The sequence below is a fragment of the Hippoglossus hippoglossus genome, chromosome 22 (assembly GCF_009819705.1).
Source record: "Hippoglossus hippoglossus isolate fHipHip1 chromosome 22, fHipHip1.pri, whole genome shotgun sequence".
Lineage (NCBI taxonomy): Eukaryota > Metazoa > Chordata > Actinopteri > Pleuronectiformes > Pleuronectidae > Hippoglossus > Hippoglossus hippoglossus.
The window spans coordinates 25,909,700-25,925,841 of NC_047172.1; the positions used below are offsets into that span (position 1 = coordinate 25,909,700).

The 16,142-nt window shown below is 39.7% G+C and overlaps 1 protein-coding gene across 1 annotated transcript in view; it reads left to right on the top strand.

Moving 5' to 3' along the window:
• The window catches only part of syne3 (spectrin repeat containing, nuclear envelope family member 3), a 76,260-nt gene that overhangs the window by 51,399 nt on the left and 8,719 nt on the right, over positions 1-16,142 (top strand). Inside the window, 6 exon segments of the mRNA XM_034577102.1 lie at positions 835-978; positions 2,460-2,594; positions 9,565-9,726; positions 13,379-13,551; positions 14,717-15,215; positions 15,841-15,984. Coding sequence (XP_034432993.1) covers positions 835-978; positions 2,460-2,594; positions 9,565-9,726; positions 13,379-13,551; positions 14,717-15,215; positions 15,841-15,984 — 1,257 coding nt within the window.

Below are 16,142 nucleotides of genomic sequence, written 5' to 3' on the forward strand. Positions count from 1 at the left end.
CACGCATTTCACCTGCCACACTCAACACGAGACGTAACGTGACACCAGGTTAAAGTAATCAGAACCATTTACATGCAGACACAGACTCTGCATGGTCCCGCTACAATTAAAACTTTGATTTGTTTGTAACCACCGCTTCATTATCAACACCAATCACTACATAATGATTGATACTTTTCTTCAATCCCATTTGTTTGCTTTGTTTTGCGCGTTCCTGTGTAGGGGTAGGCTGTACCGATACTTGTTGGGACGGAGTGGTGGGGCCAAGTGTAAGGGCTGTACAGCCCTCGAAACAGAGATATTTCAGACCCACACTTCAGACCAAGTGGTACGAGAATTTCCCAGAATGCCTTGCGAATCACCAGCAAGCTGGAAGAGACCCACAAATGTAGCAATTTCTCCATTAATACAGATTAAAACAGATTCTTATCTCAGAGAGCTTGTGGGAAGCTGGTGACCAAAGTTCAGTCTTGTAGACTTGTTGTAGTTTATGAGATTTCCATCATGTTTCATCATTGTTTTGCTCATTTCCCATAGAAAAGCAGAAACAGAAAAATCATAAAACTGTTCATATAAAATTTTAACAAAACTGTCTCTGATATTTGCACCAAATGTTATAACAACTTCTCCTTCTTAACATGCTCAACATTTTAGCTTTGCTTTTTTTTTGCATTACATTCAGTTGCAATCACAAATATAATTTCGAAAAAGAGTTTGAAGGATGTGATAATGTGCTATAGTTTAGATTTTACTATAGAGAATGTGAAAAGAAGGACATACTCGGACCAGAAATGACTGATGTTATAACACACTATCATCTTTTCCTGCTCTAAGGCCTTGATATCAAGAACCAAGGATTTCGGTGAAGCCTACAAGTTGATCCACGCTAAGCTGGCCTATCTTCAAGACCAACTGGTGGTCGCGGATGGCCTTCACCCCGACATTTTGGCCAAGAAAAGTCAGTCAGACCGGTATAGGGTGAGTTAAATTCCAAGTCAGACCAGGGCCAAGCCAATGTTAGCCAAAATGTGTGCTGGACCTCAAGATGCTTTGTGTAGACTCTTGTATAAAGCTTCCAGTAGTATAAGCTGATAAATTGAGGTCAGTTGTTGTGCAAACTTAAACATTTACAAGATCACATATAACTCTATGTTGTATTGATATGTATTCAATCTGAAGTATCTGAGGAAAGACACAAATACTTATACATGTAGCTCATTTACCACATATGCTTTACACATTGGTCATTTTTGAAAGCATCCAACATTTTTCTAATCTGGTTCCCAACCTATAGGCACTGACTGGTTTAATTTTTGTTGACATAGAAAATCACATTGCAAGACCTTAAAATGTGAGTTATGTTATCAATCACTGTGAACACATTGGTTGATTAATTAATCACCTAGAATTGTGCTTTGTTATGATACTGAATATAGGAAAAAAAAGATTAGATTTGATTATTTTTTTAATTGTGGTATATACAATTTTGACTGCATCAGATATTATTTAACACAAAAGGTGTAAACTTTCAGTTCTCATGAAAACCATGTAGGATGTAGGGCTGTCACGATATCAGATTTTCACTCAACAATTACTGTGGACTCAAAAGAATTCACAAAATTATATTATATCTATAGAAAGTTTTATAATCAATTCTATCTTTAATATTTATTTTGTGTTTTATATTGTTTTTGGTGAATGAATTATACCAGAGGACTACAAAATAGTACCCATCATTATTGTGGAGATAAATGATGAGTTCATGGTCAGAGTGATCACAGATTTCCCCCCTTAATATATTATGTTATTATTATTATTATTATTATTATTATTATAGCAGTAGCAATAAATTAACACTAAATTAAAATATAAAAACTTAAAATTGACCTGCTATTGTTTCACATTCCCTGAATACAACACTTGCGAATCAACAAATCAACAAAATGCGCACATGCATACACCAAATAGACAGTGCTGTTTGTGTCAGTGTCTCACTGATATAAAAATGGAGCCGAGGAATTCATAGGCAGAATGTCAGTTTCAGTTAGATTTATTGATTTTTTGTGGTTGTAAATTAAAGTTTTGATCCTATCCCAAGCAAATGGATAGTCAATGGGAGAGAGAGAGCGCGTCTTGAGCCTAAATCAGCTGTTTGTGTGATGTGCCTCCACCACAGAGAATGAGAGCGAGAGACAGGATTTGCTCAGCACATAGCCATAGTTTTGAACTGTACTCTATTAATGACCATGTTGGAGTTTGAACCAGATAGTGACTGCATCACAACAGAAAGAAACATAAATTATTTAGAATGTGCATGATTTATTCACAAAATATTGAAATTAACACAATATCCATCATAAATATTTGTTATAAATTACAATAATCATCAATATTGGCATATTTTGACTGCTCTGTACATATATTTTTGCATTATATCCAATGGTCTTGTGTGTCCTCAGATGATCCAGAGGGACCTGGTGGACTGTGAAGCCCATATCACAGCACTGGAGACTCTGGTCTCCTCCAGTCAGAGCAACAGGACTAATTTTGAGAGGCTGTATGCTGACTGGAAACATCTTCAAAAGGCAGTCAGGGTAAGATTAAATATTCAGTTGAATTATTGACAAATTCTGATTCACAAAATATAATTCTATAAACAAAATGAAAAGTGTGTCCTGATAATGTTTCCAAGTGGAAGCATATATAATGAGAATCAAATTGGGCCGAGCACAGAACAACTTTGGTGCACACAGATGACTCATCATTACTTTGCACAAATTGGAATTGATCTGATAAATAGGATTCAAACCAGGTTAGGATGGTGCCTTTAATGCTAATGAACTGTTCTAGTCTCTGTAGTAAAATGTGATGGTCAATAGTGTTGAATGCTGCACTAAGATCTAACAGGACGAGGACAGACACAAATCCCTGATCTGAAGCTATTAGAAGGTCATTAGTGACTTTTGCCAAGGCTGTCTCTGTGCTGTGATTGGCTCTAAACCCCGACTGAAAGTCTTCATATACATTACTTTCCTGGAGAAACTCACACAGCTGATTGGCTACAACCTTTTCAATGATTCTAGACAGGAAGGGGAGGTTGGATATCGGTCTGTAGTTGGCTGAAACGTCCAGGTCCAGGGTGGTTTTTTGAGAAGGGGTTTGATTACAGCTAGCTGAAATGATTGTGGTAAGTATTTGCCCCTAATTATTAGGGGCAACATTTCTTTAAGTAACTTTGTAGGGGTGGGATCTAAAATACAAGTTGTGGTTTTAGACGATGAGATGATTGAAATCAGCTGATCAAGGGTGATCACAGAGAAGCTGTCAAAATTATTGGTAGGATTCTCAGCTGTTCCTGAGATTTCTGTGCTTGATGATGTTTAAGCATCAATTGAGGGCAGGAGATTGTAGATTTTATTTTGTATAGTTAGAATTGTATTTAGAATCATTAAAGAAGTTCATATATATATTGCTATTCAGGGATGGAGGAATACTGGGTTCAATGGAGCTGTGATTCTCTGTCAGTCTGGCTACAGTGCTGAAGAGAAACATGTTTTGTTTTTTTCTTCTATTAATGTGGAGTAGTAGGCAGCTCTTGCTTTGTGGAGGGCCTTCTTATATACTTTAACACTATCTTTCCAGGATAGGTGATTTTCAACACAGTTGTTGGAGCGCCACTTCCTTTCTAGTTTTCTTGAAGCTTGTTTTAATTCACGTGTTGGAATTATACCAGGGAGCTAATTTACTATGTTTTACACACTTCTTTTTTTAGAGGCGTTATGGAGTCTAATGTTTGTTGTTGTGAGTTTAACGAGCTAGTGACAAGATGGTCAATTTCAGTTGAACTAGGGTTTTAAAGAATTCGTCAGTTATATAGATTGATGATACTGAGTTAAATGTAACTGGAAATATTTCCTTAAATTTCTATCAGATAGACATCTAGAAAATTAGTTTTGGATTAATGGCATGTAGTCTGATAATAAGAAATCAAAGGTTTAAATTATGGTCTGATACAAAGGATTATGTGGAAGTACTATTAGATTTTCAATTTTGACACCATATGATAGTACAATGTCAAATGGTTGGTTACAACAGTGAGTGGGTTGGTGTACACACTGAAACCAATTGAGTCTAATATTGAAATAAATGCAAAACTAAGGCTTTCATTATCATTGTTAACACTTAATATTAAAGTCACCTTCAATAATTACATCTGTTTTTTAAGACTAGGCTTGATAAAAACTCTGTTCACAAATAGTTATGGTTTAGTTTAGGTTTAGGATTAATGGATAAACTGGAGTTAAAAATAGCAGCATCTCCACCACCTCGGCCAGATTCTCGAGGAATGTGATATGTTTATATGACTGGGGGGAGTAGATTTTATTTATGCTGACATATTCTTCAGGATGCAGCCAGGTCTCTGTGATAGATAGTAAATCAATATTATGATCTGAGATTAATTAATTAACTAAAACAGCTTTTGATGGCAATGATTTTACGTTCAAGAGTCCACATTTAATTATCTTGCTTTGTTGTGTTGTTGCAGAGGTTTTGTTAATTTGTATTAGTGTTTTGTGTGGAATTCTCCCTCTGTTCATTTTTGATTCAAATAATCTAATGGGGCGGGGGCAGACACAGTCTCTATGGGGTTGTGGTTGTGTGACTGATCTAGTGGGAGCGCAGAGAAGTGTGTAGGACTGTAGCTCTGCCTCCTTGTCCCAAATCGGGGTTGTCAGTTTGGATTTATAAGCTGAGTTATATTCCAAGTTAATAGAGCCGCTCCATCCCAAGACCTGGTTTCCTCCAAAACGTTTTCCAATTGTTGGTGACGTTTGTCTTGACGGTGTCCACAGACCTTGGCATGTGACCGTTCTCAAGACAAACATCTATGACAATGGCCGACTAAGCTACCTTTTGCCATGCCAAAACAGAATCTAAGTAAACGAAAGCTTCAGCTGTCAAGGCTCTCAGAAGACTAACTTTCCCATTTTTGGGGCAAGGGAACAGGCAAGCTGATGCCACAGAGAGACAGTCTTTCAATGCACAAGCCAGATGAAAAACCTGCTTACTCAATAGAAGAACAGGTCTTGGAGAAGGATGTTGACCAGGATGACACAAACAGCTGGGTGGATCCGTTGCCTCTCGCAGAGACCATGCCTCCCTACTAACAGACAAAAAGTCATCCAACGCCTCGCCTCAGTTTGTCACATGCTGAAGAAACGACCTGAAATGAGACAACACTTTGTGGACATCATGCTAAACATATTTGACAATGGACATGCAGAACTGGCACCACCACTAGATGAGCGAGAGGAATGCTGCTACCTTCCCTTCTTTGGAGTTTATCCCCCTCATAAGCCAGACCAGGTGGTCTTCGACTACAGCACTCGCTAGCAGAGGGCAAACAACATAGAGTTGCATTACCGACATAGAGTGTCTCTAAACGATGTCCTTCTTAGAGGTCTCATTCTTAACAACAGGCTATTGGGCGTGCCTATGCGGTTCCGTGGGAAAAAAATGTCAGTCACTGCTGACATCACACACATGTTTCATTGTTTCTTGATACGAGAAGATCACAGAAACATCCTTTGGTACCATGGATGAACCTGCAGGACAAGATGCTTTGTGGAGCGATATTTTTACCTTGATGATGGTTTTATTTCATTTGCTTCTGAAGATGAGGCAATTTCAGTTCTCAAGAAAGCCCAAGAAATGCTGGCTGCGTCCAATTTAAAGCTGCACTTAATTGCATCAAGGTAATAAAGGCATTTACTAAAGAGGACCTTGCAAAGGGCCTAAAGGATCTTGACCTCAGAGCATGCTCCTCAAGCATTGCCTTTAAGTATGTAACAATGTTTATGTGCATAGCCGCATGGTGGCTAGGTAGCTGTATAACTTACTGTAGTTTACCATTGCTAAGTGTCTGACAAATATGTTTTATTTCTGTTCTAGTTTCACTCTGTTGATATTTTGAAGGAAACATCTCTATAATGAAGACAATACACCTGTTATTAGCTGTGCTCAGGTCTAACAGTGAGGACAGAATAATTTATTTTAAAATAAAGTTTTTTATAATGCAAATGTCTATTTCTTCAGGGAAAGAACTTTGTCCATGGCACAATCTGTTTATTTAATGCAAGCACATTTGTGGTAGTTTGTAATACCAATTCTGAGATTTTCCTTCCTTCAGAAGATTATCAGTGCTTGTCAGTCATTGCTAAATAAGAATTCACAAAGTGAATGCATGTTGAACAGCTTTCAAGGCATTTCTAACAGCTGTTGCTTGGGCCTCTAACAGGGACACTCTTGTCCTGTGGTTGGAATTTGCTAACACCATCAGCCCCTTCATTGTAGTGGACACTTCTTGTATCTTCCCATCAACTGAAAAACAAACAAAATGTACAAGCTAATTCTATTCAGAAGTCCTTTATTAGTAAATTTGCAATGTTACAGCAGCAGAAAGACATCACATAAGTAGCATGCAGTACTTGGGTGAAGGGATATAAAGAAATAGAAATATACAACAAATATATAGAAAAAATATTAATTTAATTAAACCAGTATATACAGTGAAGAGAAATATATTATGTGTCAGAATATGTACAGTGAATGGATTTCACATAACCGTTTATATTGCACAGAATTTTTTTTAAATGAATATAGTTCATGGGCGGCTGTGGCTGAGGGGTAGAGCGGTCGTCCTCCAACCTGAAGGTCGGCAGTTCGATCCCCAGTCTCCCCATCTGCATGCCGAAGTGTCCTTGGGCAAGATGCTGAACCCTGAATTGCCCCTCATAGAACAACAAAGTGCTGCTAATAGATGCACTGTATGAATGTGTGTGTGAATGGGTGAATGTAAAACTGTACTGTAAAGAGCTTTGAGTGGTCATCAAGACTAGAAAAGCGTTATATAAATACAAAACCATATAGTACAGTGAATTTTGCACAGTTGAGAAATGTTAAAGTGACAGTCCATAGTGGGGGTGCATGTAGTTTTACTTGGAGCAGAGCTGGTTGTACAGTCTTACTGCTGCAGGAAGAAACAACCAGCGATACCTCTTCTTCAGACACTTAGGGTGGATCAGTCTTGTGCTGAAGGAGCTGCCCAGGGCTGTGATGGTGTCCTGCAGGGGGTGGGACTGGTTGTCCATGAGAGAAGACAGCTTTGCCATCATCCTCCTCTGTCCCACCACCTCCACTGATTCAAGCGGGTATCCCAGGACCGAGCTGGCCCTCCTAATCAGTCGGTCCAGTCTCTTCCTGTCAGCAGTTGAAATGCTGCTGCCCCAGCAAACTACTCCAAAGAAGATGGCAGATGCCACCACAGAGTCATAAAAAGTCTTCAGGAGCGCCCCCTGCTCTCCAAAAGACCTCAGTCTCCTCAGCAGATAGTAGCGATTTAGTAGCACTTATGGCACTTACCTATAGCACTTTTTAGTTTGGCTTTCTTGAAGAAAATTTTACTTTCTTGATTCTTGTTGTTCTGGGTTTGTACCCTCATGGTTGAATGCACTGATTGTAAGTCGCTTTGGATAAAAGCGTCAGCTAAATGAAATGTAATGTAATGTAATCTGCTCTGGCATGATCGGTCCAGTCCAGTTTATTGTTCAGGTGAACATCCAGGTACTTATATGAGGTCACTGACTCTATGTCCCTTGCCTGGATGTTCACCGGTATCGGGAGGGAGTGTCTGCGCCTGCGGAAATCCACCACCAGTTCTTTCTTTTCCCCGCATTAATCTGGAGGCAGTTCCGCTGGCGCCAGTCCACAAAGTCCTGCATCAGTCCTCTGTATTCCCTGTCGTTCTCGTCTGTGATGAGGCCGACAATCGCAGACTCATCAGAGAACTTCTGCAGGTGACAGGAGGGTGAGTTCTAGGTGAAGTCTGCAGTGTAGAGGGTGAAGAGGAATGGAGCCAGGACCGTTCCCTGCAGGGCCCCCGTACTGCAGACAGCCATGTCCGACACACAGTCCCGGATCCTCATATACTGGGGTCTGTTGGTCAGGTAGTCCAATATCCAGGATGTAATGTGCATATCCACTCCAGCATGCTCCAGTTTGTCCCTCAGAAGTGCCGGTTGAATGGTGTTGAAAGCACTGGAGAAATCAAAGAACATGATCCTCATAGTGCTCCCAGGCTTCTCCAGATAAGAAAGAGCTCTGTGTTGTGGATAGATGACGGCGTCATCCACCCCGATGCCAGGCTGATAGGCGAACTGCAGCGGGTCCATCGATGGTCCCACCAGGGGGCGGAGGTGTTTTAGGGCGAGCCGCTCCAGGGTCTTCATCAGGTGGGATGTTAGTGCCACCGGCCTGTAGCTGCTGAGGTCTTTTAGGTGCAGAGTCTTTGGCACCGGTACCACGCAGGAGGTCTTCCATAGCTGTGGTACTCTCTTTTCTCACCTGTTTTTTTTGTGAGAGACAATTTGGAGCAGTGGGTGGGTGTGCTGGAGTGGGAAGGGGGGCTGGTGGTGATGGGTGGCTGAGAGCTTAGTGCTGTGTAGGAGGGGTTGGGGTAGTGTACTGGGGGAGAAGATGAGGGGGGTTGCAGCTGGGCTGGCAGGGTAGGGGGAGGGGCAGGTATTGTACTTGTTCTTAAAAACATCCTTTATTAAAGTAGAAATGTAATAATTTTAACCTAATCAATTACTAATCGTGTCATTGTAAACCTAATATTTCAAATCCAGATTATTTTATGCACATATGTTGTTCTGTTTTTAATCATTATTTTTGATTGACACATTAATCAAAATGGGGTTGTGGATAAGTCTAGTCAATGTTGATTCCAGACAAAATTATTACCTGGAATAATATGTGACTACTCGTTTTGTGGTCTAAATTGGCAAAACATCCGACAGAAAAAAAATGCTCCTCACCTACCAGTTTTGGCGAATATAATAACGTGCAAAAAATGCTAATCCAGCTTTAGTACCTTAGTCCCCTCTTTTTTCTTCCTTGTCACTGCAGTAAGTCTTCTTCCTTCACAAAAAGTACTTTCCTTTCATTTTACTTGAAAAATTGGGGCAGTTTTGCATGAAACAATGTTAGATTTACTTGGAGTATTTAGTAAAATACGTGTTTATACCTCTGGTTCATTCAAAGATTTTGTTTCCCTGGCCATAAGTGAGGATTAGTGAGTCCTCTTGTTGAAGGATATCATTGACTTTCCTGATGATGCCCATAACAGAGTCCTCAAATGAGGAGAAAGTCACTGTCAGTGTTTTTCTTGTCTCCAACTTGCCATCCACAAGTTCAGCAATGAAGATATTTATAAATATGGATAGGAAAACACTGTTTACTTGTTTTAGATCGTTTAAGTGTCATTTACTAAACTTTTGCTTATGAAAGGTTTTGAGTGCAGGACTTTTTTCAACAATTTTACTAAATTCAATCAGGGTGAAATGCTCATGTCACTTTTGTGAATGAATGTTGTTAGTCTATTTATTACTAGCATAACAAGAGAGCAGTTCAAATAGCCAAAAGCAGAAGGGAAATAATATAACATACTCTTACGTTGGTGTGATGCTTCTAATTATTTTCTCTTACCTACTTTTTTGTTTGCAGACAAAGGTGAATGAGAGTGAGGAGAGCATTGCAGTTCATGAGAGCTTCCATGACAGCCTGCTGAACATAGAGAAGTGGCTGATGATCATGAAGCAGAAGTTGAAGTCATTTCACAGCTCTGCGGGACAATGGAGCATAGAGGGCCGCCAACATGAAGCAGAGGTCTGTTTGTGTGTTTTTCTTCGACTCTGTGCTCACAATCAGCAGTTTTTAGAAGAACTTATAGTTCTTGTGTATGTCTCTGACCCGCAACAGTTTAAATGTTGATTTGTTTGAAATGACCGCCACAATATTAACCCTGATCACCACATAATGATTGATACTTCTCTTAGATGAGTAAAATCCTTCTTCATAGCTTCGCACATTCATTCATTAATTCAGTTTTTCCTGACTCCATTCGCTCTCTTACCCTTTCTCTTGTGCTGACACACACACAGCGACACACACAGACCCCTACCGTGTCATTGGACACGTGTAAACTCAAACTGGGTAAAAACAACAGAATTTGTAAACTTAGGCAATGTATGGAGAGCTTGAGGAGATGGTGGGGGGTGCTTGGTTTTGCTCGTTTTGGTTTGCAGTGCGCAGTGCGAACGGAAGAGATACAGAGAGAAATCAGTGTTAAGTTGAAGTCTGCAAGTTAAGAGCTAAAAGCTTGCCAAGCTTGTTAGCCTTGCCCACAGTGAAAACCAGTATCTAACAAGATAATGATGATAATGACTTTGTAGAAGAACAGTGAAACACAGAGTTTCTCTGGTCTCAGCTGCTCAGTGATCAGCGCCGCTGCATCATGATCAGAGCAGAAGCTGCAGCTGGTTTGTACCGAGCTGGAGTTTCTGTGTCCTCCTCCACTCTGCTCTCACTTGAACTAATAAACACTCACCACTAGTTATCAGGACCTGATCAGCACATGAAGTAACTTAGTGTTTGTTTGATTCGCTCAGGAGTTTATGAGGCTGCATTTAAACATCATGAAAATGACTCGTCAACATGTTGTGCTCAGTACAACACGAGACGTGACGCTCAGTCAGGACTCAGTGTTAAAATGAGGGGAGCGACACACAGACATGATCCGACACCATCGATTCATAACCAAACATATGACCGTACGTTTGTCACCTAAATCATCCCAATAAAAAATGAACTATGAACGTAAACTAGTTCATTTTCATCTGCATGAACTGAACTTGGAACTCGTTCTTATTAAGAGTGAACTGGCTCAACACTGCTTCTACAGATGGGCTCAGATTCAGATTTCACATTCACATTTAATTTTGTAAAAGTTTGGTTGTTTTTTTTGATTTGTTTGAAAAGAATATTATTCAACCATCCTATATTTGCTAAATAAAAAGAAGGGCAAAGGCTAAGATGACCCAATTGTTTAGGATAAAGGTCATCTTTGAGTTTGATAACATAACATCATCCTATGTTTGCCTTCTGTCATTTATCTTTCTGTTCCCACAACAATATAAAGCGAAAATGGTTTTTTTTCAGGCATTTAGAAATGGTGATTAATTGTGATTAATCACAGCTACCCTGTGATTACCCTGATGACAAATTTTAATCGTTTAATCGTCGACAGCCCTAATATAAATACATAAATAATTATATAAATAAAAGGATAAGTAAATACATAATTATATAATTAAATGCCTAAATAAATTACTAAATGTGTATTTATACATTTATTTATGTATTTTGTTTTTTATTTATACATTTATTTATGTATTTTGTTTTTTATTTATACATTTATTTATATATTTATTTATATATTTCGAATTTTATTTACACATTTATTTATACAGCTATTTATATATTTCAAATTTTATCTATTTATTTATACATTCATTTATTTATTTATACTTTTATTTATCCTATGCGTAACCTGCTGGACAGAACAAAATAAAACTGTCAACTCAGTCATCAAAAGTGAGGGGCGGGTGAAAGCTTCTGATTGGTGGTTGAACATGAATCTACTGCTTCTGCCTAATTCAAGATAGCAGCGGGCATCTGGTTAGTAACCGGCAATCAAATTGAATAAGAATAGAAGAGCCCTGCTGCCCTAGATGATACATGGAAGAAATTCTGATCATTGATGGGTTTTTTCTGTCAGCCAATCATTGTTCGGAAGAAGAGAAAAAGAAGAGAATAGAAAGAAAACAGAGAATTTGAAAACAGATATTGGACGTAGCCGCGTCGCTCCGTCAAATCTCGCTCCGCCTCCTCCGACTAAATTCTACTGTGGAAATGTATGTATATTAAGGTGTGCCCTCCGTGGTCCATGGTTAACTCTAGCTGGGGAAGCCGTGGCCTTCCCTCACCTTCGCCTGCTGCTCATTCTCTGATTGGTAGGCCCCAGTCCCCCGCTCCGCCAATCCCTGGGATGCCAGAAACCCAAATATTATTTAAGTCCAGGCAACCTGCTAGTCATGACAGCTGCACTCAGCTCGCAAAACATGCTCAACAATACTCTATTATTGTACGACATAACATGCTGATGTTGTTAGCCTGATTGTAATGGTATTGTATGAGGTATTAGTGAGTTTCTAGCCAATCTACTGGAGACTGGGCCAGGGTATTAGATTTACAAACTGTTTTAATTGCTTGCACGGTAGGTTTGTTTCATGTAGTCACACTAGGTTCAGGGGAGCTGCCCTCTTTGTATTTGGTAATAGATTAGATAGTGAGGATTTTTGTTTCAATCTCTAGTTCCTGCTTTTTTTTTTAATAGTTAGCTCTAAATTTAGTACTCTTTAAGTTAAATTTATGTCTTTTATTTGGGCAGCATCCTTCAGCCCTCACCTTTGTATTTTTGCATTCTGATTCCAAACTTTTTTTGAATAAATAAGTTATTTTAACCATTAACATCTGTTTTTTATGTTCCCCTTCCCCTCACAAGTGAAGGGTTGTAACAGACCGTATTTATGTAGCACTTATGTCCTAAGATTAAGATTAAGAAGTCCTTTATTAATCCCGCAATGGGGAAATTTGCATAAGTGCCCTACATAGATTAAAAACCAAATAAAAACAACTAAGGTGTTGGTCCAAGTGTGGTCTTAGGATGGTGGTGACAATGTGTGATGGGACTGTACGCTTTTTGTAAGCATTGTAAGCATTTCCCAGTCTTGGGCTTGCTCCAACTGACCACTCTTGGCCAGAGGAGGGGACCTTCTCCGTTCCGGTTCCCCTTCTTGGATAAAAGGTGTCCTTGGAACTGCGCTTGATATTTTTGTCATAATAATCATCATAATCCTTATTAATTACAACTTGGGTGTTATATTCATTTGTGATTATTCAATAAAAACGTCAGTGCCATCAACTAGTGAAAGTCAGGTAACGATATTCTCTGCTACTGGCTAAATTAGATTGTATTTCAATAGGGCTAAATCACAACATGCATTATCTTCAGGCACTTTACACAGTAAGACCTTACAATATTACAGAGAAACAACAGTTTCCACAATGGGCTAGCACTTGACAAAAGTGGAAGTAACCTCTAGTAGAACCAGACTCAGTGTTGGGGTTAGAGATTTTTATTTGACAAATGTGTGTACTTCACAGAAGAATAGATATTTCTGCAAAAGATAATGCACAATATACTGCAGATATGCTGTGACTTTATACTGAAAATATTTCATACAGTGATGCAAAATGTCACATTGTATGAAAACCACTAAAACACAAGAAATACAATTTATGGTGGCTTCAACAAATAAGACATAATGATTACTCCATGATGAAGTCTGACTGTTAAAGAAGTCTGACTGTTAACTCATGTTTTCTCTCTCTGACCACTATATGTCCCTGTCCACAGAGAGCACTGGGAGAATTTCCAGAGAAGGAGATTCAGCTGCAGCAGATGGAGGTCCAGGGTCAGGGGGTTTTGGAGAGGACTTCAAAGGAGGGGCAGATACACATTCTGCAAGACATGAAGCGGCTACGAAAGTCCTGGTTGTCCCTCTACAACATGAGTCTCAATCTTCACAGGTATCTGAAAAAATTGTGTGGTGATGTTGCGAAAGACTGTTCCACAAATGCTGAATGAGTGTGAAAAGATGCCAAACACCTAAAATTGAATGGAGTGGGATATTTTGTCTGAAAGTCTTAGAATCATGCCGGTTCTCCCACCTTAGAGGAATTTGGGAGGGGAAGGGTCACATTGCAGATAGAACTGCCCTCTTCTACAGTCTATGATCACGTTTTCTCTTGTCCTTTATCATTGTTGTCACACAGGTGATGATAAAATGAGGCTAACTAAATTCATGTCTTCCCCTTGGATGATGTTTTTTTTTTTCAATCTGCTAATTATACTAGAGCTTGACAGATATTTTTTGGAGGGGTTGGGATCGCAGAGGCCAGATAATGTACATCTATTTTATCAGGTGCAAAACATTGATGACAAAAAGACATAGCCTAAATCCATCAGGGACCTGTACAATTAAGCTCAAGTTCTATGAAGTTCAACATACCCAGGATATTAACCTAACCCTGGCCTTACTGGATAACGTGTACTATAAGGCTGGCTATCAGCTGGCTCAGTTCTCAGGTTTTCCTATCTGCCTAGTGTTTATTAGAAGAGTTGGGGTTATTAATTGCATATCATCAGACCCATGATTAATTACAAAAAGGTAAAGGGAGTCAGATTTTCCTGCTGAGCTGCACTAAGTAAAAGTCAATACTGCCAGGAATACTGTAAGAATCAAATAATGGATGGGTATTGAGTTGTCTAGGGACAGAACATAGGATAGCATTGTGGGTGGCTGATGCCATTGACCACCTCCTGATGGTTTTTCCAGGTTGACAAAGAAGATTTCTTCTTCACAAAGGCACCCCTCCACAAAATTTGTGTGAGTTATCCTGCTGACACACAGACGAACAACTGTTACCATTAAAGTAATTATTACTCACACAAGCAGAAACAGAAAGTGAAACAGAGAGAAGAGTTGGTGAACCAACTGGTTATTGTGGAACAGTGGTGAGAAAAATGTGTATTCAGGATTTCCACAATGATAAATGATCAGCGCCGCACCGTTATATAAAGCTCATCTTTTCTGTCAGTCTCTTTGTGTTGTTGTGATGTATTAGACACACAAATGTTGAACTGGTGAGGTATGCAAACCCTTACCCCGTTGTATTTCTTTTTTCCTCTCAGTTTACTGAACAGCTCCATGGAGCCGACAGCATGGAAGGATGGAGGCCTGTCTGTAGACAGCTCATTCCTAACAGAACTCAGTCTCGGGGAGGAGGACAGTGAGTTCCTGGCAGGAGGCTCAAGGAGTCAGAGAGGCCAAAAACAAGATCAGTCAACAGAGAAGTTTGGAGCTTTTGCAAGCCCTGGGCCTAGACAAGGAGATAATCTGGAGGGAGAGGCAGGGGAGGGGGTGCTGACGGGGCGGAGTGCATGGATCCAGGGCCATGCTGAAGGCCACCTCATGCTGGCTGCACAAGATGATGAACATTTCACTCCATCAAGGACAGAGAAGGACAGTCGGCACTCATTTAATGGAGATGAAATAGATTCCTCGGCTTTGAGCATTCATGGCAGCCAGGGTGTTCCCAAAGACACAGATGAATGGCCTGATAATAAATCAACAGGGGCTGACAATCGCATCTTGATTGGAGACAGAGGAGTAGCAGCATTAACTGCAAAGGTGAGCTATGGTGAGGGGGCAAAATCGGCTATTGAGAAGGCAGGGGAAGGGCTAAGCCCAGGTGTTCATATTTCCTGCCCCTTGGTTAAATTAGTATCAAACTTTTGTTGGACACAATAGTTAATTCTTTGTACTGATTGTTCAAATGTGACAGGCTGTAAAGCTCTAACAACCACACACATAAAATTGACAACAAAGTAGTAAATATATCATTTTATACAAAGAGCCCCAGCTGAGACCATAAGCAAATAATAGGGAAGCTGTCAACTTGTAGACTCGTAGGGAAAGACTAGTTGTGACCCTATTCACTTTTTCTCCATAGTCTCCAAGTTAAACTTCAGAGCATTGATTAGCTTTGTTTTGCTATAAACACCTTTACACCCATTTTGCAATTGTTTGTGATATAAAATGACAAATGAAAGAAAACAAGTACAGAAATCTGGTTACAATTGTTTGCTGTGGTAAGCATTTCCCGCTAACTAATTTGCAGTCCACACATCAGCCAAATATTCTGATTTAAACTCAAAAAGAATGTAAAACACCTGCTAACCTCATACAGTGTTGGTGTGTGCTGTTTAAGAGTCCTCTTTTGTATGCGTTGTCAAAGTTGTTTGGGGTTTTCCAGGGGAACACAGGACACTGCAAATCCAGAAGGAATGAGTTTGAGGCGTGGCTGTGCAAAGGGAATGAACTCCTCTCAGGGATCCTCAGCACCAAGAGAGCAACCCTCAGTGCCAAAGAACTCAAGATCCAACAGAACACACTTGAAGTAAGTTTCCTTTAACATTGAATCCAGCAGGGTTTCTAAAACAGGAGGTGGATTACATGTTATTCTCACTGATGGTTACTTTGAAATGTAGTTGTTTACTTTTTGTGTGGTTTGTTCAAGACTTCTACATCCTTCTATAGTTACAGTCATCAGGGTAA